We start from the raw sequence: 26,102 nt of genomic DNA on the forward strand, positions 1-26,102 counted from the left end.
AGGGAAGTGGGTGCAAGATATAGGGAATAAATCAAGACCAAGTCTCCACCTTTTGAAATTTGAATTTTTGTTGCTATCAATTAATTTGTTGGTGCTTGAAGGGGGTGAGGTGGCCAATTATTCAAGGCTAGGAAATAGGTTAGGATATGGCTTATTAATTAATTAATTAAGGTTGATCACTAATTAAAAAGGTTTGCATGCTAACTAAACAAAGAATAGGTCAAAGATGATGAGTTGGCAAAGAAGTTGTGAAGACATAAGGGTGGCCGAAAATCTCACTAATAAATGGAGGGAAAATGTTTTCTAGCTAGTAAATTTATAACCCTTAAAAGCCTCACTAATCCCTTAAATAATTTAGTGAATTAATCCCTTAATAAAAGGAACTTATATGGTCTTATTTCCTACTCACCTCAAGTAATTAAAATAAATCCTCAAACCTCCTTTTTAACTTAAATCAACTTACTTGCTAGCTAAAAATAAATCCTGGAAATGTTTTCTGAATCTTAAATTCTATCTCAAAACTCCAACTCCCGTCCGGCCTCACTGAAATAACTGAAATGATAAAAATTAAACCACTGCATAAAATAATTAAATTTAAATACTCATGCAATAAAATCATTTTAATTTAAAATACTAGAATTATGCATGGCTTATACGTAGACTGATTTACGGGTTCTACAGTACTAGTCTCTGCTTTGGAGTCTAAAGTTTTGGGATTTGAGCATGTGAAGGAATTATATGTGCTAGATGAGGATTTTAAGAATGAATTTGAAACATGTATGCATGGTCCACATGAAAAATTTTAATTGCATCATGGTTTCTTGTTTAAAGAAGATAGGTTGTGCATTCCTAGATCATCCATTCGTGAATTACTTGTTAGGGAAGCGCATGGGGGTGGTCTAATGGGACATTTTGGTGTGGCTAAAACTTTAAGTGCATTGCATGAACACTTCTATTGGCCACACATGAAACGTGACGTTGAGCGTGTTTGTGATAAGTGCATTACTTGTAGGCAAGCTAAATCTAAAACCCAACCACATGGCTTGTATACACCACTTCCCATCCCTAGTGAACCCTGGGTTGATATTTCTATGGACTTTGTTTTGGGGTTGCCTAGGACAAAGAAGGCGAGGGATTTTATATTTGTTGTTGTGGATAGGTTTTCTAAGATGACACATTTTATTGCTTGTCACAAAACTGATGATGCATATCACATTGCGGACCTATTCTTTAGAGAAGTCGTTAGGTTACATGGCATGCCTAGGACTATTGTTTCTGATAGCGATGTTAAATTCTTGAGTTACTTTTGGAAGACGTTATGGGCTAAACTTGTCACAAAATTGTTGTTTTCTACTACATGTCATCCTCAAACGAATGGACAAACTGAAGTTGTCAATAGAAATTTAGGAACACTTTTGCGTGCTATTCTTAAAAAGAACTTAAAGAATTGGGAAGATTGTTTACCATTTGTTGAGTTTGCGTATAATCGTTGCATGCATTCAACTACGAATTATTCGCCATTTGAGATTGTTTATGGTTTTAATCCTTTGACTCCGTTGGATTTGTTGTCTTTACCTGTGACTGAAAGGTTAAACATGGATGGCAAAAAGAAAGCTGAATTTGTTAGGGGTTTGCATGAAAAATTCAAGGCCAATATTGAAAAGAAGAATGAGCAAAATGCCAAGCAAGCCAACAAGGGAAAGAAGAAAGTAATATTTGAGAAGGGAGATTGGGTGTGGTTACACTTGAGGAAGGAAAGGTTCCCCGAGAAGAGATGTTCAAAGTTATTACCTAGGGGCGATGGACCATTTCAAGTCCTTGAAAGGATCAATGACAATGCCTACAAACTCGATCTACCAGGTGAGTATAACGTGAGTTCTACTTTTAATGTTAGTGACTTGTCGTTGTTTGATGTAGGTGACGAGATGGATTTGAGGACAAATCCTTTTCAAGAAGGGGAGGATGATGCGAACACGGGTGGTCAAGCCCCAAGTAAAGCATGGGACCCTTTAGAGTTGCCGGAGGGACCAATCACGAGGGGACGAATGAAGAAGTTCAAGGAAGCGTTGCACGGACTTATGAGCAATGAAGGACCTACAAGCAAAGGGCAGAGTGCTGAAGGGTTTGTGGTGCATGGGATTGAGTTCGGAAGTCATAGGAACACCATTCAAGTGATGAACGAAGAAAAGTAGTAGAATGCTTCGCGCCCGAGCGGTAAAAACCTACCGCCCGAGCGCCAGATGGACTGTCCACGACGTGATTTCTAGAACACCCAGCGCCCGAGCGGCAACATTCTACCGCCCGAGCGCGAATAGTGCAGAGCCCTTGGCGCTCGAGCGGTAATATTCTACCGCCCGAGAGCGAACCGGTTCCGGAAAAATCCTAGTTTTCTAGTTAGAGTTTTGATTATTTTGGTAACTAGATTTACAATCTTTTTCTAATATGTAGACATATTTGCACGAAATTTAAACACTTTTTAGATTCATTATTGATATTTTATCAAAGTTTAGAGTTTTCTCAAACTTTCAAAGCTTCGCTTTGTTATTCAAAAATCAAACTTATCATAGTTTTTAACTTTGTGGCGTTTGTCGATCGTGCTTGTGCGGATTTTCGTCGACTTGTTCTTCGAAGGTTCGTTATAATTTCGGTTGTTTATTTCATGATTATTGTTGCTAGACTTTTCATAGTTTAGAGGTGAAAATCACAACACACACACTTGATTCAAAAGATCGGGACAAAAACTATTCTTGGTTCGTTATTGAATTGAGGGCTCGATTCGATTTTAATCGTGTTTTCTATTCTTCGTACAAAGATTCACATCAAAGAGGATGGCTCCAATCGCTTCCCTTGGGAATCACGACATGGCAAGAGTTGGCGACGAAATTTCTGGCAAAGTACTTTCCCCCTGCAAAAGTCTGCACAGTTGAAGATTGACATTAGTACGTTCAGGCAGACTGACTTTGAGCAACTCTATGATGCGTGGGAAAGATACAAGGAGCTGTTGAGAAGGTGCTCGAATCATGGTTTTGAAGACTGGGTGCAGATTGAGCTATTCTATAACGGGCTTAATGGTCAGACACTGACAACAATGGATGCAGCGGCAGGTGGCACAATCTTTGCCAAGTCTCTTGCTCAAGCATATGATTTGCTTGAGCAGATGAGTATTAACAGCTACCAATGGCCGTCTGAAAGGTCAGGAGTAAAGAGGACAGCTGGAGTTTATGCCGTGGATCCTACCACATCACTCACAGCGCAATTCTCAGCGTTGACTACACAGATAGCAACCATGAATAAAGTGAGTACATCAAACACTGAGGGGCCACCGCTTGTTGTTGAAGAACCACAGTTTCTTGAAGAAGTTCAATACATCAACAACAAAAACTTGGGAGGCGATGGAGGATATCAAGGTAACCCTCCCCCTAATACTTATCACCCTGGATTGAGAAATCATGAGAATTTTTCATATGCAAACAATAACAATGTATTGAATCCTCCACCGGGGTTCAATACATCAAATGGGGAAGGGAAGCCATCATTTGAGGACTTGGTTGGGAAATTCGTTTCCGAATCTGGTAAGAGAATGTCTAGGACTGAGTCTAGGCTTGACAACCTAGAGACCCACATGGCAAGTATAGGTGCTACCTTGAAAATCCTTGAATCGCAAGTGGGGCAGATAACGAAGAAACTCACGTCTCAACCATCAGGCGCAATACAAAAGACTGCAGATCCAAATCTGAGGGAAGTGAATGCTATCTTTATACATCATGAGGAGATTGGGATTATAGAAGGAGAAAATAAAAAAATTGATCGCACACCCAGCCGGGACTATAAGCCGACTCCAAGCAAAGGAACCGAGGTAAGAAAGGTATGAGTTATGATTTTGATCAATGTATTGATATTTCTTTGCTTCCCTATCCCAGAGATTTTTACAATTACAAGCTGAATTTCACAAGAAAAAAAGTCTTGAAGATCTCAAGACCCTACACTCTAATATTCAGTCTGCAGAGCAGGAAGAGGTGGCATTTAATGGAGGAGATGATAAGGGAGAAGCAAGGAAATCTTCCTCAGAAGCTACAAGACCCCGGAGAATTTGTAGTACCATGTGAAATAGGGGGTAAATTTGTGGAAAAAACTATCTGTGATTCAGGAGGGAGCGCGAATATAATGTCAAATTCTCTTTACAAGAAACTTGGATTGAGCAGGATAAAGCCCACAGGTTTAAGCTTGCAGATGGCAGATAAAGCGGTCAGGACACCGCTGGGTATTGTTGAAGATGTTGAACTTAAGATTGATAAAATAAGGCTTCTAGCAGATTTTGTAGTGCTTGACATGGGTAACAGTCATGAATGTTCGTGCTATTTTAGGACGACCATTTTTGGCTACTGCTAGAGCCGTCATTGATTCGAGACAAGGAAAACTGACCATGGAGGTTGATGGTCAAAGCGTAGAACTTAAGGCTTCCAAGAAATCATACGACCCACCATGGACATGATTAGTGAGAGTCGGGCTGATGACGTTAAACTAAGCGTTGAGTGGGAGGCAACTCACAATTATTATTTTTTTAGCATTCGTTTTGTATTTATTATTTTAATTTTTTACTCCCTTATTTATTAATTTTACCCACCATCAGATCTACCGCCGCAGCCCATGGACGATGATGCTGAAGATACTGCGAACGATGACTCGAGCCCCGAGTTCTGACACTCGTGCGCGAGGTATGTGTTGTCGTGTTCTTTATTTCTATACATTGAGGAAAATGCATACTTGAAGTTTGGGGTGGGGGGTGAAATTGCTTGCTTGTTGGAATATTTTTTTTAAATTTTTTATTGCTTAGTACTTAAATTGATTTTTTTTTCTTTCTTTAGTTTTTTTTATTTATTTTTTGAATGCCAGATTTGTTAGGAAGAGTCATGGATAAGTAAAATGTGTAGCCGATGATGAAAATTGAATTGTGGTCCTGAAGTATATATGTGTTCATGATAGCTCAGGAGTCACAATTATTTTGCACTGTCGTGTTTGTTGATACTATTGTTGCTTAGAGACAAGTTGCATGCATTGTGATGCTTAATAGACGATGGAGATCTGATTCTTGGTAATTCTTGCATGATATTGATGGACACTTTTGCAATCATAGAAATGATCTAGGACAATTTTTCACAATATCCTTGGGCCTATGTTCTTTGTTTACTATCAATCGCAGCCCTTTGAGCTTCGAGTTAATTGAGATGCTTAAATTTTCTTCGTGCACCTATTTCATATATCATTTTGATTGAAAATTGCATGTGACTGGTTTGTATGAGTTGACTAATGGATTGACGGAAGTCTAGAACTTGTTTGAACATTTTTCGAGGCGAAATACGGATAATATGTGATATAGGAATGATTTAGGCGATCTTTGGAGCCGTTTTGAGCCGTCGAGCCTACCAAACGACAATGAAATATCCCTAGTCTCCCATTTTGAGCCCACTAAAGAATCAAGTGGTGTGTGTCAATGACACACAATAGCCCCCAGTTGTATCTATTCTACAAGCCCACAACAACTACGTAATGAAGCTTATACACTTATTGTCCTACCTAATTTTGAGAGAAATAAGTTCAGTGGGTGTTGTAATGATTCAAACACTCCATGAAAAGAAAAATAAAAATTGAAGTGTGCAAAAAGGAGTTGAAAATAGACAAAAAAAGAAGGAAAAGAGATCAAAGGAATGAATCAAACAAAAGTGATGAAAAAGGAAAAATTTGGAAAATGGAAGATATGATTGGGAAGAAAACAATAAAGTGATGGTGAATGAAATGATAGTGAAAATGATGAAGATTTGATTATTTCTCTCAAATTTTGATTTCTATACCCTTTATTGTAGCCGTGAGCCGTGGCTTAACGTTACAAACCTACAAGACCTATTAACCTTGTCACAAGTCAAGACTCTGGATACCTGAAAAACATTTTCAACACGGATAAACTTTAATCACTTGCTTGCAAGCATCTCATTGTGTGATTTTATCTTTGGCATACTTATGTTGACTATCTTTCGAGCGAAATAATCACCAATAAAGTCTTATATGATCTGTGAATATGAATTTATATTTTAATGAAGTGTGAGCTGCACTGAGCTGATGATTTCTTGAGTTTGTAAGGCGAATGAGTATGACAACTCTATTTGAGCATTCTTTGGGTAAACGAACATTGACATATCACACACAGACGTGACTCTTGAAAAATCGTGAATTACATGAACTTAGATAAGTCGGAGGTCAATATCACATTTCGCATATCCATGACTATAGTAGTTGGTATATTTTTTTTCCTTATTTATTAGCTTTTATTTATTTTTGCTCGGGACTAGCAAAAGTTCAAGTTCGGGGGGTTTGATAAGTGCAAGATTTGCACTTAATTTATATAAGAATCCATATTGAATTTTGTTAGTTTCGAACGAAATTATGCGTTTTTTGCTTGTTTTGATTGTCATTGCAGGAATAGAGGAAGAGTGCACACGGAGCCAAGAAGTGCAAGAAAACATAGCCATGCACCGTACAGAATGGCGCGCGTGGCCACGTCACTTCACGCACAACCACGCGCGCAGTCATGCAACATGATCGACAGAGGGGCGCGCGCGGTCACGTCACTTCACGTGCAGCCGCGTGCACCCAGATACAAAATGAAGACCCGAGAGTAGCGTGCGGTCGCGCCACTCACGTGCAGCCGTGCGCGCGCAGACATGAGCCACCAGGCAGAAGCTCGCACACGACCGTGTAACTTCACGCGCAACCGCGCGAGCCGAGCGTCCAAAAAGTTATAAAAATGCGCGTCCTAGGTCAGAAAGGGAAGGCAGCCGCCTTGGGAAAGAAAGACACGAGATAAACGCCGTTTTGGAGAGAAAAACATACGAGAGAGAGGCACAGACACGAGACGAAGATCCAGAGTGCAAAGAACGATCACGAATACGAAGAACGACGGATCTGGGGACGGAGACGACACTTCGGATTTGTCATCTATTCTCTCGCCTTTATATTTTATTGTATTTTGTTGTCTAAACCTTCGAATATGTGTTGTTTTTATTTAGAATTCATTATGAACTAATTTTCTAGTCTATAGAATGACGTAACTTTGTGGATACGATGATTTGACGCAGTGGTTTGTTTGATTGAATTCCGCTCTTGTTTAATTGGGTTCTCTGTGTTTATTTCACTGCAATTTACTGGCCATAAATTGTTTGTTGTTTGATTAATTCTATAACTCGGGAGAGGGACTAGGATTATAGATCTTTAGAGACACATCGTTGAATGTTTATAGCGTTCGGAAGGCGTATAACTTTAGCGAGGCTTAGGTAAGAACATTGTTTGCATTTATCAATTAAACTTGGATTTTATTAGGAATAATTGAATCGAAGTTTGATCGATACAATTTATTCGTCACTTGGGAAAGGGGGAATAAAATAATTAAGTGTTCTTGGTCATTAAATAATTGGAATTCGTGAATATAAATTAAACTGAGAATAATTATCGTGGAAACTTGGTGAAAACATATCTCTAGATATTTTCTCTCATTGTTATCCCTCAACTCCGTGATTAGATTAATTATTTGTTTTTATTTAATTCGTTTAAGTAAACCAATTCTCTTTTGATTTTTCTAAATAAAGTTAAGACTATTTTAATTACAAGCACAGATATACGTTTTTATAAACACTCCTCCTGGGATCGACACTCGTACTCAAAAATACATTTTACTATAACTTGACGTCGTGCGCTTGCGAGCAATTAAGAAAACACGCAACAGTGGCCTAAGAATGCCAGCTTCTGTAGCCAAAACTCTCACTTGCTGAACTTTGCATATAATTTCCGATCTCGTAATACTTGCAAGGTCATCTTCAAGTGCTGATCATACTCATCTGGCTCTTGGAATAGATCAAAATATCATATATTAAGAAAATGATAATCTGATCAAGGTACGGCTCAAATACGCGATTCATGAGATCCATTAAGATCGCTGAGGCATTAGTCAGTTCAAAAGACATCACCAAAAACTCATAATGCTCATAGCGCGTTCTGAAAGCCGTTTTATGTACATCTGCCTCCTTTACCCTCAGCTGGTGATATCACGATCAGATATCTATCTTTGAAAATACCGAAACTCCTTGCAACTAATCAAATAAATCCTCGATTCTGGGAAACGTATACTTATTCTTCAATGTCACTCTATTCAGTTCTCGATAATCGATGCAAATTCTCATACTCTCGTCTCTTTTCTTCAGAAACAGTATCGGCGCGCCCCATGGGGAGAAGCTAGGGTGAATCAATCCTTTGTCTAGCAGCTTTTGAATTTGATCTTTCAATTCCGTCATCTCAACAGGTGCTAGATGATATGGTGCCTTAGAGATCGGAATAGTACCCAGCATCAACTCAATTGCAAACTCCACCTCTCTCTCGGGTGGAACGCCAGAAACATCGTCAAGGAACACATTCGGAAAGTCCTTGACAACTTCCACATCTTCTATCGATCTACTGCCAGTGTCGGGTATGGATGTAATACTAGCAAAAAAACTCGACAGCCTCTCCGAATAAGCTTCTTCGCACAAATACATGAAATGATGTGCGTCAATTGTTTGCTCTATATAGCCTCAAAGATGAATGATTTCCCATTAGGCGATCTAATAGATACTGACCTCTGATGGAAATTGTTAGTGGCTCCATTCAGTGTGATCCAATCCATGCCCAAAATAACGTCGAACTCGGGCATTGGCAACACAATAAGGTCTGCTCGAACGACATTCCTCTGCAACTTGAGCTTCATATCCTTAACCATGCTTGTAGAGATCATATGCTCGCCCGAAGGCACTGTGACTTTGAATCCCGACTCCACGTCCTTCGGTAACATTTCCAATCGTTTCACGAAGGATTCAAGTATGAAAGAATGCGTAGCTCCAGAATCTAGAAAAGCGTAGGTAGCGAGACACGCTAAAAATATTCTGCATGTGATAATATTTGCATTATACTAAAACAAGGCCTTAAAAATTCAGACATTTCCTATCATCTAGGTCCTTCTAGTTTCTCTATTTTAGCATATTAATCCCTTGAATTTTTTAAAATTGTCAAATAACTCTCCAAAACTTTATAACAATTTTCCTCAAAATAATTTTCAAAAATTACTAATTAGTCGCTTTAAATTTCTAGATTAACATAAATTAGTCCCTAAATTGTCGTCTTCTACAATTCGATCCCCATAGCTAATATTTTAAAAATTCAATTCCTTAAGCCTTAGAATTTGAAACATGCAATTTTAAATCATCAAGTTCAATATACCTCAATTGAATTCTAGCATTCGTGCTTATTAATTCAAGCAATAAAGCAACATAAAATGCTTAAATATCCGAAGTACACGTAGTAAGCGTAGTGTCTGGCTCCGTTTGCTCAGCATGCATCACATAAGCCCTTGCAGTCACGGGCTGCTTCTACTTTGGACAATCAGCAGCCTTATGGTAGTTTCTTCCGGACCTAAAGAACTTGTAGGTGCCCCACACACACTTGCCAAAGTGATGGCGATTTCACTCCTTGCAGAACGGTTTTTCATCAGTCTTCGGCACAGCTTCCCCTGGTGGACTGCCCCTGTGGTTTCTGTTGCTCTAGTAACTTCCGTGGTCCCGTAAACTGGCTTCTTGCTCTGCTGTGATTGCTGCTATGGATGGGGACTCCTTCTTTGCATCTCCCACTCATTATCTTTCAGCGACAGCTCTGCCTTGAAGGCCCTCGTAACAGCATCATTATAACTTTTCGGGTGTCCCAACATCACATCTTGGCCCACAACAGGCCTAAGACCATCTAGAAGTGTCTCAGCTTCTCAGCAGCATCCTTTAGATTAATGGCACTAAGTGAAAACCCCTATCAAACTTCTTGACAAACTCAACAACAGACGAATCCCCCTTAAGGAAACTCATAAACTCTCTTTTCAATCTCGAACGGATATCGGCGGTACTTCTCAAATAATACCCTCTTGAAGCCCTCCCAAGTCAATTTCGCCAGATTCACTCCTCGCTCTGCTCCCTCCCTCCATAAGGAAGCATCTCTCTTCAGCAAATAAATGGCAAAACGAACTTGGTCAGCGTCCGCCATGTCTATATACCTAAAAATCACCTCCAAAGACCTAATCCATCACATAGCCACGAATGGATCAGTAGTTCCTGAAAAGTCCTCGGGGTCCATCCTAGTAAACCGTGCATAAAATTCCTCTGGTTAGACCCTCACACTGTTCCCAACATGCTGCTCCAGCAATCAAGCCATACCATCTAGCACACGAGCACTAGCATCCTGATTAGGAGGAGGCGGTAGAATCTCCTCCTCCCATCCTATCCTCACTATCTCTGCGAAGAACTCATCTAGGAGGAATCTCTGTACATGTCGTCCAAAACGCGTAACCAACATGCATTTAAATTTAAAATTATGTCTAGCTTCTTAATTATGTATCATATAAGCATTTAAAACTCAGCATATAAATCTTAAAGCAGTATAACTCCCAGACTTGAGGCATGACTTCTTGAGGTTCTCAGAGTGGCAATAACACAACCCTTTCGGGATCCTTCGATCAGATATCAACTGAAATGTCCCTTACTTTTTAACATCAAAATCCTACTAATTTTTTTTTTTGTAATCATAAAATTCGAAACTCTCATTTAAAATGACTCAAACTTTAAAAATCTTAAATGCATAAAAATCCATAAATCGTCAACCACCAAAATCATACATCAAATTTTAAAATAATCCAATACTAGACTTCAAAATAAAGCATAAAATCTATAAATAAATAATCCTCAAAATCTTTATGTAAAAATTTTAAATACTAAGTAAGTGCGGAAAATAAAGTTCCTCGGGAGTGTATTGGCGGACTCGATTCACTCAAGCATCAACGCCTCTTTCAAAATCATCCTCACATGTAACCATCCAAACCTAGTGAGTCTAATGACTCAGCACGTTCTAACCATATCAAGCAATTAATACATATACATGCACATGCATTAAAATAATAATTTTATTTAAAATAAGCTAGCATAAATTTGTAAGCTTAAATAAATCATAAATCATTAAATCGTAAAACTTTCCATCACCGTATATCATTTTGGGTGAAATTTGGTCCTTGAAACTGACTAGCTACAATCGTATCATCATGTGGTCGAATGACCAGTCTTAGCTCACCAATTACATGGGGGCCGGGCGTCAGCAACTCTCGTCACTAGGCCGTGGTCAAAAAAATGGAAATACGATCTTCAGGCTCACTCTGGGGTCTTCTCCCGTAAACAAGCTCTCTCTAAGGCCTTTTCCCTCAAGATATCCCCAATCATATCATATCATGTTTGCCACAGTTAATTCACATCCTTCTAAATATTTTCCTTTCCTTTTATTTATCAAAAATCGTATCCTTCAAACTCGTAAAATAGAATTTTTCAGGAAAAATGGCACATCCTTTGCATATATCAGAAAATATCATATTTTCATCGCAAACATTTTAAAATATTATTTAGCATGTATTATGATTCATCGGGACATAGCCAGATCTTTCGTACTACCCGGGGACGTAAAATGACCATTTTACTCCAGGACTCCAAAATTCTCGATTTTGACTTTTTCTGACTCGAGCCTATCCTATAGCATCATATAAAATTAATTTGACTTCTAATATATTTCCTAGACGTAAACCCGAGCCTTTCGATTTATTGACTTAATAACTATATCGTGAAGCATTTTAAACCCGAATTAATCCAAACATAATATTTTCTTCCGAAATTTTATGCATAGACTTTTCATCCCTAAATTACCCTGATGAACCACGATTCAACCCTTGTGGACCATGTTTCGAGCCATATCTCCCTTCCTAGCCATCCTCGAACCATAACCCCAATCAAGCCAATTTATTCCAAAAACTCTCGAGCCACCTTGGACCAGCCCACGCCAAGACCACCAGCCTAGCCTTTTGGACCACCTTGAACCGTCTTGGACCAGCGCACCAGCCCCTGGCACCCTACAGCCCGACACTGCGCCAACCCTTGTTTTTCTCCTAGGCTCGTGGCTTCCCTTCTCTTGAACCACTGGACCACCAGTGCCTAGCCATCCCTGAGCCGACCCCCTAGCCCCTTCATAGGAGCCTACCAAGCCCTCTGGTTCAATCTTACAGCCTGCGAACCCCTTCCTTCAATACTCACGCCGCGCGCGCACCACATGGGCTCTAGGGCTCGATGTTGTTGTCCTCCTTCACCTAGCCTCCGTACAGCCAGCCTTGAGCCTTCCTAACTCTCCAGCCGCAGCCACGTAGGGCCTGGTCCAAGCCCTGACACTGCCTCTCCTTAGCCAAGACCATCATGTCACCAAACCCCATGGTTAACCCTAGAAAAACCTAGGTTCATCTTCTCCTTACCTTTTCTTGTTTCCAGCCTACATCCTTTCATTAAACGAACTTTTTTACGACCCCTAACATCTATTATTGGCCGCGTGTCCCTTAGAACGTATAACATAATTCATATATGCATAGAAACATCGAAACTTTGTACGTCTAAACGTAAAATACTTTGATCAACATAGTTTTCATGCTTTCAAAATATCAAACACATATATTATGATTTGAATGGCTGCAAAAAAAGTATAGAAGTGTGCCTTTGCATTTAGAACGTTCGAATATTCGATCGTTGACATGGGTTGCGAAGAAGAACGAACGAGTGACTAGAAATCTTTGGATTTTGCTTTTGGAATTTTCGAATTTAAGTGTGTGTGGTGTGTGCAAATTTTGGCCACTATGAGTCTAGGAACCCTAGTTTTTGATTTATAAATTTCAAAAATCCTAGTGTTAAAATTTGGGGTTTTATGATTTTTGATTTAGAAACAAATAGGCCCATCAATCCTAGTTAAATTAGGTCTATTAAGGCCCATTTAATTGTAAAATAAAAATTTAAGTTTTTTTTCAATTTTTTTTTGATCGGGCTCGTCTCGTAAAATAATTCAGACTCCGGCATTTTTAGAAAATTTTAATCCTATTTCGGCATATTATTGAGCCTTAAAAACATTTATCGAAAAGTATTTTTATCTTGGTCGTCCCCGGTCTCCTTTCCCCAGCCTATTATCGAATATCCAGATAAAATCTTTAATTTCATGAAGACATGCAAATCTAAACATTTAATCATATAATATGTATCATTTAAGCATTTAAACAATTAAATAAAGAAATTAAACAATTTAAATAATTTGCATGCATGTGGTTTACGTGGACAGATTTTTGGACGTTACACGAGAGTAGGCAGAGGAGGCCCGAGAGGAGATGATTGCAGGTAAGTGTTATTTATGTTCTTATCCTGCTTATATCCTTATTGATACAGGTGCCTCACATACTTTTATACTGAAAAAGTTTGTGGTTGAGCATCATATGCGCCAGTCTCCATTGTCTATGCCTTTCTTTGTTTCGACGCCCTCTAGAGTTAATATATCAGTCGTATCTATGATATCGGATGATATTATTTCTTATGAGGGCTACGAGCTGAGTTCTAATATGATTATTCTGGAGATGATTGATTTTGATTGTATTGTGGGAACTAATGTGCTGAGTAGATATTGTGCGACTATTGATTGTCATCAAAGGTTAGTATATTTTTACGCAGATCAAAAAGAGTGTTGGACCTTTTATGAGAAGGGCTATCGTCCCTGTGTTCCGTTGGTATCTGCTATCCGGATGTCTCAGTTATTGGATCATGGACATGAGAGGTGTCTTATTTATGCTGTAGATGTGATAGAGAAGAAGGAAGAGGTGAGAATATATGAGATACCTATAGTTGATGAGTTCGCTGATGTGTTTCACATTGAGATTCCAGGCTTCCCACCAGCCCGTGAAGTGGAGTTTGGGATTGAGTTGATGTCAGGTATTTCTCCTATTTCTCGTGCTACTTACAGAATGGCACCACCAGAGTTGAGATAGCTGAAAGCCTAGTTACAGGACTTGCTGGACAAGGGATACACTCGTCCTAGTGTATCACTTTACACTCGTCCTAGTGTATCACTTTTGGAGGCACCACTTCTATTTGTGAAAAATAAAGATGGAACGATCCGGCTTTGTATTTACTATCTATATCTGAATAAAGTAACGATTAAGAATAAATATCCCCTCCCTCATATTTATGATTTGTTCTATCAGTTGAAGAGAATCTCAGTATATCCGAAGATTGATTTGAGGTTAGGATCTCATCAGATACGAGTTAGAGAGGATGATATACAGAAGACAACATTCAGGACCAGATATGAGCATTATGAGTTTTTCGTTATGACGTTTGGTTTGATGAATGCTCCAATTGTGTTTATGAGTTTGATGAAGAGGGTATTTTAGCTTTATCTCGATCAATTTGTTATTGTGTTTATTGATGATATATTCCAAGAGTGAGGCTGAGCATGTAGGACATTTGTGTTCAGTATTACAGGTACTATGAGATATATAGTTGAATGCCAAACTTAGTAAGTGTGAGTTTTGGTTGGATCGAGTGTTTTCTTGGGTCATGTTATATCGATAGACGTGATTTCTGTTGATCCAACGAAGGTCAAAGCCATGTTACAGTGGTCTGCACCTACATCTGTACCAGAGATCCGTAGTTTCTTGGGTTTAGCAGGTTATTATTGTCGATTTATTGAGGGGTTTTCAACAATTGCTAGACCTTTGACACAATTGAATCAGAAAGGTGTGCGATTTCAGTGGTCTGAGACATGTCTGAGGAGTATGCAGGAGTTGAAGCGCCGACTAATGACTAAACAGGTGTTGTCATTCCCTACGGAAAACGAGAGGTTTGTTTTTTATACTGATTCATCATTACATGGTTTGGGATGTGTTTTGATGTAGGATCGTCATGTTGTGGCATATGCCTCGAGACATGAAACAAGGTACCATGTACATGATTTGGAGTTGACAACCATTATCTTTGCCTTGAAGATATGGTGACATTACTTATTTAGTACCTCGTTTACGATATATACGGATCATAATAATTTGATATTTTCAGAGTTGATATGAGACAGAGACGGTGGTTAGATTTGTTGAAGGAATAAGACCGTAAGATTGTGTATCATCCAGGTCGAGCCAATCTTACAACTGATGCATTCAGTCGTAAAGTGAGTTGTACTTCATAAAATGTGAGTCGTTTATCAGCTATGATGATGTCTTGTTGTTCCTTGGGATATGATTTGATATCTCGACGACTACTATCCAAGTATCTACCTTATTAGCTGAACCTTATATATATGGTTGTATTCGTGAGGCACAAACAACAGATGAGACAATTCACCGATGGAAAGATATGGTTTCTTAGAAACAAGATACTCACTTTAGAGTGGATGATGATGGTATATAGATGAATGATAGATGGGTAGTTCTTTAGACATTTGAGTTGCGCCAAGGCATGTTGCGGCGTGCACATTGCAGTCGGTATTCTATCCACCGTGGTGGCGAGAAGATGTATAAGAATCTACGATCTCAGTTTTGGTAAAAGGAATGAAACATGATGTGATTGATTTTGTATGTCAATATCTCGTTGCTGCCTGACCCCTCGATTCACCAGTGCGGAGAATCTAGAGGTGGCTCCTACATGTTCAAGAGCTGGCTCCCGTCTTGTAGCACTTTGTCCGTAGGTTCAAGAGGTGGCTCCCATGCACGCAACACTTTGCCCCACATAGCACTTATTTCATGGTGTTAGGATCGGTTGGGAGTGAAAAAGTGTTTAGAAGGGGGGTGGGTGGTTTGAATAAACACTTGATTATTTTCACAAACTCTTCTCTCGAATCAGTTCGGTGACAAACTGAATTCTAGAATCTTGCTTGTCAATATCAATCAGTTAACTGATGAAAGTGTGGAAAGAAACCGACTGACAGATAGAATAAAAATTGAAATAAATAGGCACAAGAATTATGGATGTTCGGAGATTTCAAACACTCCTACGTCACTCCTTCTATCTCAAAGATATAATATTTACTAAAAGATTTTGATCTATACAATGATTTGTACTAAACCCACTTCAATTTTTGGACTTAAAAATTCCAAAACTGAAATTCTTAGTTCCAATACAACTATCAGTACTCAACTGATATGTAACTACTTAGCATAAATGATCTATACAAGATCGAATAATACAGTAGCAAGTTTGTGCTTTTAAGCTCGAAGTATAGCCTTGAATGCTATGAATACATATATTAGGCATGAGCTTTTGAGAGATATAGAACACCGAGTTTTTTGATAACTAATTGCTTGATTTCTGGATTACAGATTTCTCTCGATTGTAGATTTTTATTGATCAGCTGATCTTCTCGGATATTTATAGGCTTGCTTCCAATGGTAACAATAAATCCATTTGAAACTTTATATCCGTTGTATAGCCATGTCAACATTCTTCTGACAATCGTACACTATAGTTTTTCTGATATGCGGAGTTCCCACTATGCGTAGCATTCTGCTCTTTGTACAATTGTCGGTTGATAGTTACATTCTATAACTGATGACATGTCAAACTGATTTATGAGTTGACAAAGCCGATATGATTAACTGATTGATCTCAAATGATTATAGTTCAACTGATCAGTTTCCAACTGATCATCCAGTTGACTTACGCATTAATCTTCAGTTCGGGCAACTGTCAATTTACGATTTGTTTTAGTCTTCTTGATCTGGTGTTCTTCCTTCTTACGCTCAGTTTGTCAAACTCCGAAATTAAGTTCCAACAATTTCCCTTTTTTAGGTGTTTGACAAAACTTAGAACATATGAACTGATCAGAAAGAACTCTTTGTAGATAAAATATCTTTTTTTTCAATGTACAAATTCGTACAAAGGATGAAAAAATAAAAAATCTTCTACTGACTAAAATCCTCAAAATCTGACAAGATTTCTCAACTAAATATGAAGACTGTCTTCTAACTGATCTGGACTTCATCAATGCTTGGCTAGCTTATCAGCTGGTCCTTGATCAGTCAGTTGACTCAGTCTTTACTTGGATAGCTGATGCTGTTCTTTTACCTCTTCCCCATTTTTGTCAAACTGGCCAACTCTGCTGCATAAAGCGCGAACTTCCGAGGTGACATTTGATATGGCATTCATTATTTGCTCTTGCATCAAATCCATTCTTTTTTTCAAGACAATTTCCAAGAATTCAATGCGATTCTTGAAAATGTCTTGAGTTTGGAAATGTGATTGAACTGTCACTCGATTTTTCTTCAAGTGATCTAGCTGGAGAATAAAGCATGATGTCCTTTGTGACCTATTGCAAGTTCTTCATTGTGTTCTCCTTCATAGAATCAATCTTTAAGGTGTGCAACATTTGAGTTGACTTGATGTCGGAAATAGAAGAGACTAAATGGAGAAGGTTGGACTGAATTTCTTCTATCATTGAATCAGTCTCAACTACAACCGTTTCTGTAACTTCTTCCTATTGGAGTTCTGGAGGAGGAGTGGTCGTCGGAACAGCAGTTGAGCTTGTAGGCTCTTCCGTTGGTCTAACAACTAATACTTCAGTTGGCACTGCTTCAGCTGGAATTGAGTGAAACTGAGCCACTTCAGCTTCAGCTAGGACTACCTATACAGTCGTGGCAGGTGACTGAATTGGTTCTTTAGTTACTTGCAAAATATCCTCTGAGGCTGGTTGTTCAGTTAGGCTTTGTCCTTCAACACTCGACTGGATATTAGCTGCAACTGATTGTATAACTTCTTCGATGTTGGCCAGTGATAACTCAGCTTCAGTGTAGAGTTGAGAACCTATAGGGGAAGATTGAAGAGAAGAACGGTTGAGCATCCTTTGAAGAAGTAGCAGTTTCTTGTTTAGGTGATTGAGCAACTGCTTCTTGGGATTGCTCTGGCTGTTGAGATAAAGGTTCAGCCTACTCTTCTGAGGATCGACTTTGGGAAGTTTTAGGAATAGGCAGCTCTTGAACCATTTCACCATCGTTGATCTTCATCTGCAGTGATAATAGATCTGTGTCCAGCTGATCATAAACTGCTTTGTCATTGAAGGCAGTTGGACTGGTGGGATCATAATCTTGCGTAGATGAGCTATTATTGGAGCTAGCTTCTTGGCTCGCATCAGATCAAAGAAATACGTCCTCCTTTGTAGTTCTTGAACAACTGTTGCAGCTTTGACAATTCTCAGAACTATGGTTTCCAAAGCAATGAATTTATTCAAAACTGATTTCTTCTGCAGTCGCTTGGCAAACACTTCAGTTCTGTATCTGACCCATTCATTGTAATCTTCAAATTCTATTCAGAAAACTCATTTATCCAAATTAGGTCGATATGAGTCTAAATGGAGTTGGTTGGTCTGGGCTCTTCAATTATCTTGCTATTACCTTTCGGTTCAGATAGGGTATGAGAAATGCTTAGCCCTGAAACAGCTGCATCCACTTTTTCTCAGATCACCATGCCCTTTGGTCTGACAAAAGGTATAGTAGTTGGGCTAGTTATGGTGATCAGTGGTGCTCTTACTCCAACAATTTTCTTCTTATCACCAGATTCGATGATAGTCTTCTCGGAGTGAGCAGTTGGAGGTAGTAACTGCTATTCAGTTGTAGAATGAGATGGAACTACCGAGATTGGTATTGCGCTGATTGGCTGTTGAGCTCCAGTTTCCTTCAATCTGTCAGCAGAGATTGTTTCCAAAACAGTTGTGGGCTTGGTTCTTTGAGTCCTTGGCTTCTTCAGAATTTTCGGAGAAAGGGTTCTCTCTGATTCAGACTCACTGACAATCAATTTATTTTTTATTGTCTTTTTCGTAGGTTCCTCACGCTGCCCATGAGTACGTCCAGGGTGAAATTTTTGGGCTTTTTGACTGATTTAGGAGCTGCTAGCGTCCCAATCTCCTTCTTGATCTGGACAAACATTTTTATCCTATGTCCAGCTTGGTCTTGGGAGGCTAAACATTTTTATTATTGAAGACTTTGTATTTGGATGATTTCTCAGAAGAATCATCCACCAATCCTTTGGTCTTCAGTAGAAAACTGATTGGCACAAGCATAGCCTTTGGCCTGTTTGGACGGTTGAACCATGTTCTTTAGAATGTTAACAATATGGTTGACCAGTTTAGCTTCCGTCCATTTACCAGAGCAGCCATTATCTGGAATTTCTCTAGTGTGAGGGCAGCAAAGAAACCTGCCTTGGCTAGAATGCCTTTTGCAACAATATCGGCCAAAAACTGATATTCATACTTAAGCTCTTTCTCCCATCAGCAGATAAAAGAGTGAGCATCTCCTACATTGGTGACTTTCACTTCAAAATAGTGAGATAGGCCATTAGTTGGAAGTTGGAAGATGGAGTTGAATGATTCTTCATCAAGACTTAGCAACTTTTTGTTGACAGTAGTTGTAATCTCCCCTTCAGCTGATAGGAACCCATTACTGTAGAAATCATGAATTTCTTTAGAGTAAATTTCTTGAGTAGACAATCCAAGAAATTTCTCCAGTCGAGCAGTTTCCAGCTTGAGAAAGACATAGTGATCGGTTTAATCGTTAATAGAGAGGACGAAGTCGAAATCAATTGCCATAGCATTGAGCATGTATGCTGGAACTTGGCTTGCCATTTTAGATTTGAGTATCTGTGAACAAGAAAGGCTCTGTAAATTTTATTTGCTCTGAAAATGAAGTGCTCGTGAATAACTAAAATGTGGCGGAACAATTACTTATGTTTGTGACTGTTCAAATTTTGGACACGTGTCAGTCCAAGATAAATTGAATAAAAAAACGTGTGTTTGTGCGGTGAAAACATGAACATAAGTCTAATGGACTACGTGGGGCCACGTTCATAATGTTGCATAAACTTTAAACATGATCATTTTCATAAGCATTTTCATATCAACATATTCATATTAACATATTCGTATTCATATTAACATATTCATATTTGTGTTTTGTTGAATTCAGATCGTGATTGTGACTCGTATTCTTAATCGTATTGGGCGACTGGATCCATCTAGAGAAAACCACAGTACTCGGCGGAGGGGACACAAGCGACACTCACAGGTCAACTGGACCTTGGCCAACATATTAAACTATTCGTATTCGTATCCGTATCCAAAGAAACACGATTGTCGGGCTCCCACTGGGACCAACATATCATCGTATTTAGTCACAATCTTTTCATGTCCTTCAACATTTCGTATTTCCATCACTTAATAAAAACATGTATATTATATCATTTTTCTTTTAAACCAAGCATGCAACATGTCTTTTAAATGTCAAGATTAAATCGTAAAAATCTATGAACATTTAAATATCACAATTTAACATATAAAAATTCGTAAACATTTTTAAAATAAACATTTTAACATATTAAATCATAAAAACATCCATAAAATTTTAATATAATCATATTAGAATATAAAATAGCATTCATAATACTGCCATGATGCTTACTATTTTTTAGGTGTAAAAAGACCGTTTTACCCTAGACGTAAAATTTCACGTTTTTGACATTTTCTAAATTTCATTGACTCTAACATGTCCCAAATAATTATTTAAGCTTATAAAAATTTTCTCATATTTTTATTTAGCATTAAATCGAGGACTTTTAAATTAATCTTTAAATGTGACGTATTAATGTGTTTTAATCCCGAATAAAACCAAACCTTAATATAAAATTACCAAATTAAAAACTTAGACTTTTAATTATTATTTGAGCTTAAATATAATTTTTCATAATTTTATTAAACTTAAATCTAGGCTTTTTAATTAATTCTTTAATTAATGTTTCGTGCGGCGATTAAATCTCGGATAAATCCAAAACTCATTATTTTGATCCCAAATTTTAAACATAGCATTTTTATTATTTATTCTACCCTTACAAGTCATGAGCCACACCCGTGGACCCGTGGATTCAAATTTTCTCTTATTATTTTCTAATTTGACCCATTAATGAACCTACCCAACCATCTCCCAATTTATTCGAGCAGTCCCGAGCCAACCCACCTAGGCACCTTCCTCACCAAGTCCAGCCCAAAGAACCAGGCCTGGCTCGCTCAAAAACCCCTGACCGTGACCCTATTTCATGCATGTGTGTAAGTGTGTATCATAGTTGCTCTAGGACTCCTAGTTAGCCTAGCACTCTTCCAGTTGAGCCACCACCGAGCCCACCTGACTCTAACCTTCCTTGGACCATGCCCAGACACTGCTCAGACCAACCCAAGCCCCTGGAACAGCGCACAAGCCACCTGAAGAGGGCAACAAACTGTGCGTGACTCTATGATGCAAGCCTCACGTTTTCTGTTACTAGCCACCCAACCATCAAGCCAACCCTTGAACCAGGCACCCAAGCACTCTCGTAAAAACCTAAGGACATAACCTATCCCAGCCCAAACCCCCTGGCCGAGCACACAATCCATCTGCGCGAGCTGTCCACCTGAGCCTCCCTTAGCTGCTCTCGAGTGGAGTCCTTGTTGGGAAGGACTCCTCCCAGCCCATGGTTTTCGAGTCCTAGCATGGTTAGGACTCTTCCCCAGACCCAAACCGAGAACCAGCTGTGAACCAAGCTAGGCCATGCAAAGCTTTCCCTTACAACCGAACACCTAGCCACCGATACATGCAGTTGGGTCCAGCTGGTTCCTATTTCTTGTGCAGCTTTTTTGTGTGTGTTCTAGGGCCTTATAAATTGTGTAAATCAATCCCCTTTCAATTCTTAATCACGGAAGCCCCTTAGGTACATGAATTTCATGATTGCTAGGGCTCTTCCCCTGACCCAAACCGAGACCCAGCTGTGACCCAAGCTAGGCCATGCAAAGATTTCCCTTACAACCGAACACCTAGCCACCAATATGTGCAGTTGGGTCCAGCTGGTTCCTATTTCTTGTGCAGCTTTTGTGTGTCTGTTCTAGGGCCTTATAAATTGTGTAAAAAAAATCCCCTTTCAATTCCTAATCATGGCAGCCCCTTAGGTACATGAATTTCATGATTTATGGAACAAAGATCAAGCTTTAAAAATCACCTTGGATGCACAAAAGAAAATATATCAAGGTGCTCTTTGTTTTTCATGCAATTTCAAACATAAACACATAATATGGTGTGATGATGAGTTAAGGAAGAATATGGCGTGCCTTTGCGTTTTAAACGCACGATTTCTTGTTGATGATTGCAAAGAACGGGGCAAAAGCTTGGCTTGAAACTCCCTTGAAAATCTCGACTTTTATTCCAAAATTTAGTATGTGTGTGAGCCGTGTATTTGGAGGAAAAGGAAGAGTTTTAATTGTGTAAAAGAGGTGGGCAGTGAATTGTGTTTGATATGGGTAGGCTTTTGGGTTTAAATAACCATTAAAAACACTAACAAAATTTTAGGTCCATTAGGAAAGTTAATTAGACCCATTAGCCCATTGGTGTTAAATTAAAAATATTAAATAATTTTTTTAAGGAAAGTTTGTGTATTTATTAACCGGGTTACCAAAATATTCGTATTTTTGTTGAAAAGCCAACACCGATAAAAATTACGTATCAGCGTATAAAATCACCTCAAAACCTCTTATTTTCAAAAATAAGAAAAAATATCACCCTTAATTTAAATAATTAAAAACAGTTGTTTAATAAAAACATTTTCTATTTTTCAGCCCAAACATTTTCTATTTTTCTGCCCTCGGTCTCCGTTCCTCGATCGCAACTAGAATAACCTTTAAAATATATTTTAATGCAACCATGTAGAAAAATATATTTTAAACATGCAAATATGCACAACATAATTAATTCATGCAATTAAAATAATTAATTGAAATACACAGGAATTTAATAACTCGTGCATGTGGTTCGCATGGACTTTTAAATTTTTCGGGGCGTTACATAAGAGCTTGCTTCCAAGTATTGAAGCTCTTCTAGCAATCATCACTCCATACAAATTTAGCATTTTTCTTCGTCAATGAAATGAGTGGCACTGCAACCAAGGAAAACCACTGAATAAATTTCTTGTAGTAGCCTGCCAAGCCTAGGAAACTACGGATCTCTGACACGTTATTCGGCTCAACCTATTCATTTTCTGCGGCCACTTTAGCTGGATCCACCTCAATGCCACTGGTAGATATGATATATCCCAAAAATGTTACTTTCTCCAACCAGAATTCACACTTACTAAATTTTGCAAACAACTTGCGACTCTGCAAAACATGCAAAACTGTATCCAAATGCTGACTGTGATCTTCATGGCTCTTCGAGTATACAAGAATATCGTCAATGAATACTATGACAAATTGATCTAGGTAGGGCTGAAATACTCGATTCATTAGGTCCATAAAAATCGCTGGAGCATTCGTCAGTCCAAACGGCATCACTAAGAACTCTTAGTGCCCATATTCTAGTTCTGAATGCCGTCTTATGAACATCTGCATTTTTTACCTTCAATTGATGATACCCAGATCGTAGATCTATCTTTGAGAACACTGTAGCTCCCTGCAGCTGATCGAACAAGTCCTTGATCCTTGGTAATGGGTATTTGTTTTTGATCGTTACCTTGTTCAGTTTTCGGTAATCGATAGACAACCTCATGCTCCCATATTGCTTCTTTAGGAAGAGTACTGGTGCGCCCCATGGTGAGAAACTAGGGCGGATGAATTTTTTTATCTAGAAACTCCTAAATTTGCTGTTTGAGCTCTAACATCTCAGTTGGAGCTAAATGTTACGGTGCTTTAGAGATTGGCAAAGTGCCTGGCACAAGGTCAATGAAAAACTCCACATCTGTCTCTGGTAGAAGGCCTGTGACGTCATTAGGAAAAAAGTCATGAAAGTCTCGGACTACTGAAACATCCGATAACGACGGAGTGGGTACGTCAGGTGCGGAAATAATACTGGCCAAGAAAGTCGGACACTCCTCGTGAATAAGTCTCCACGCCTGCATGCAAGAAATCATGCGAGGGAGATTTCTCCACCTGTTTGGCTCAAAAAGAAACTGCTCCGTGCCCAACGGTCTTACCAACACTTACCTTTCTGAAATTCGATAAGAACTCTATTCTTCGTCAGCAAGTCCATTCCCAAGATAATATCAAATTATGGCATCGGCAACACAATCAGATCGTCATACACTAGGTGGCCCTTCAGTTCAAGATCAATATCTATGACCATGCTAGTAGCTGATAATTCCTCCCCTGATGGGACTGCCACTGAGTAGTTCACGTTGCGTCCAATGGACTTGACATCCAAATAATTAGCGAACGTCTCAGAGCTAAAAGAGTGCGTGGCCCCAGAATCTATCAAGGCCTTCGTGAAGACTCTCTTTATGAAGATATTTCCAGTAAACATGGTCGTGTCTGGGTTCGCCTCCTCTGCCTGCATGGCGAACACTGTCCCCTCGGACGGCTGCCTCCATTGCGGGCAGTCTTACAGCATATGATCGCTTGCTACACACTCGAAGCATTTGCCCGATCCCCATAAACACTGTCCCACATGCTGGCGGTTGAACTTCGGGCACACCAGGGTACTAACCATGCCTCTGAGGAGCCTTCTGCTGAGGAATAAGACCCTTGCCATTCGGCAGTCAATTAATTTACCTCTTCCCCTGCTGTCCCTGGTAAGGCCTCTTAAACTGAGGCTGCTGCTGCTGAAGTGCCTGATAGGGCCTCTTGCCCTGCCTGTCGTTCTCAATGTCACTCTGGTCCTGCTCAGCCGCCAGAGCTCTCGACACGGCATGTTGTGACTGAAGTATATATCACAAGTTGTTGATTTAGTAATGGGAGACTACTAAATAATTAATTATTTTTAAAGAGGGAAATATGACATATTTTGATCATATGAACTCTAAATGATTTGAAATTTGGATATAATGTAGAAAACTCAAATATATAGAAATTTCTTGTTTTAAATTTTGGAAAATTTGATCGTTTGACTGGTCCAAAGAGATATACCGTTTTAAAATATTAAATATTATATATTTTTAATATTGGATCCTTAATCATTTTAAGGAATTCTAAAATATTATTATTGTTTAAAACATTTATTTTTAAATCTTGAAATTGAGACATAAGTTTATAAAAATCATCATTTTTATTATTATCATCATCTATACAAGATTTTCCTTGTTTACAGTTATTACATTCTTCTAAATCATAAATATCTGATTCATTATCTATAATATGTTTGGAATTATATAATTCTAAAGAATGCTCAGTTTCATTATCAGAATTATTATTCGAATCCATTATTATTTTAAATAATGTTTTTTTTAGATTTTCATCTATGTCTAAATTATTAATTTTGTTTTTAGTCCAACATTGATTATCATAATGTCCTGGATTTTTACATTTTCTGCAAATTATTAATTTATTTTTGTTTTTATATTTATCATATTTCCGTAAATCATGGATCTCCTTTCTTTTCTTCTTTTTCTCTTTTTGTCTTTCAGACAAATGTTTTTTCTTTCTATAAAGTTTTCATTTTTTTCTATTATTTTCTTCTTACCTTTATTAGGTAAGTCCATACCAAATTGATCACAAAATTTATCTAATTGTTTTTTCTCAAGTAAATTCAGTCTTTTAATTTGATTATTTAATTTTAATTCATTACAGAGAGCTAAACTCTCTTGAATACAAGTACTTATTAATTTTCCATATATATAATTTTCATATGGAATATAAATATCATCTTTTCTTAGAATTTTTCTAATTCTTTCAGCAAATAGAAAAGGTAAGCCATCTATGAATTTTGGCTTTCCAAAGACTATTATTACAGTCTGGAATATCATATATTCTAGATAAAAATGTTTCTTTATACCATCTAAAATCAGTAAGAGTTTTACATTTTAGATTGCTTAATAGAATACAAATTTGTTCACCATTATCAGTGAATCTTCCAGTAAAATATTCAATCATTGTCGTTATTAATGAATAGACTGAATTTTCTAATTGAATCTGATTTTCAATTTTAATTGAATTAAAACAGTTTTCTTTACGAGGTTGATTCAAATAATTATCCCACAAAACTTTAAGTTGGCCAGTAAATCCTGCTATTATCATTTTAACAACATTTTTATCATTATTGCCTGAAGTTTTACAAGCAGTGCTTAACATAAGCATTCTAAGTGCAGTATTATAAATCTGCTTCTCACTAAACCATCAATATTCTATTCATAAATACTTTTCCCATTATAACTATTAGAGAAAAT

The 26,102-nt window shown here is 38.2% G+C and overlaps 2 protein-coding genes across 2 annotated transcripts; both read left to right on the forward strand.

Moving 5' to 3' along the window:
* The first annotated feature begins 2,045 nt into the window (after positions 1-2,045).
* LOC140835774 (uncharacterized) lies at positions 2,046-4,492 on the forward strand. Its single transcript, XM_073201184.1, has 5 exons — positions 2,046-2,188; positions 2,950-3,407; positions 3,525-3,856; positions 4,006-4,261; positions 4,365-4,492. The coding sequence occupies exons 1-5, from the start codon at positions 2,046-2,048 to the stop codon at positions 4,490-4,492; spliced, it is 1,317 nt and encodes a 438-aa protein (XP_073057285.1).
* An 8,925-nt stretch (positions 4,493-13,417) lies between these two features.
* On the forward strand, positions 13,418-13,942 carry LOC140835775 (uncharacterized). The gene has a single exon (XM_073201185.1). It carries the CDS (start codon positions 13,418-13,420, stop codon positions 13,940-13,942), a length of 525 nt encoding a protein of 174 aa, XP_073057286.1.
* The last annotated feature ends 12,160 nt before the right edge of the window (positions 13,943-26,102 follow it).

The sequence above is a fragment of the Primulina eburnea genome, chromosome 7 (genome assembly GCF_022965805.1).
Source record: "Primulina eburnea isolate SZY01 chromosome 7, ASM2296580v1, whole genome shotgun sequence".
Classification (NCBI taxonomy): Eukaryota; Viridiplantae; Streptophyta; class Magnoliopsida; order Lamiales; family Gesneriaceae; genus Primulina; species Primulina eburnea.

What these genes read in the sequence shown, in the direction of transcription:
- LOC140835774 (XM_073201184.1), top strand. Translation starts at nt 2,046, where the DNA reads ATGAAGAAGTTCAAGGAAGCGTTGCACGGACTTATGAGCAATGAAGGA. An exon ending in CTCCAAGCAAAGGAACCGAG is followed by an intron (nt 3,857 to 4,005) that starts GTAAGAAAGGTA and finishes TTCAGTCTGCAG; the next exon opens with AGCAGGAAGAGGTGGCATTT. An exon ending in AGCGGTCAGGACACCGCTGG is followed by an intron (nt 4,262 to 4,364) that starts GTATTGTTGAAG and finishes GTGCTATTTTAG; the next exon opens with GACGACCATTTTTGGCTACT.
- LOC140835775 (XM_073201185.1), top strand. Translation starts at nt 13,418, where the DNA reads ATGCCTTTCTTTGTTTCGACGCCCTCTAGAGTTAATATATCAGTCGTA.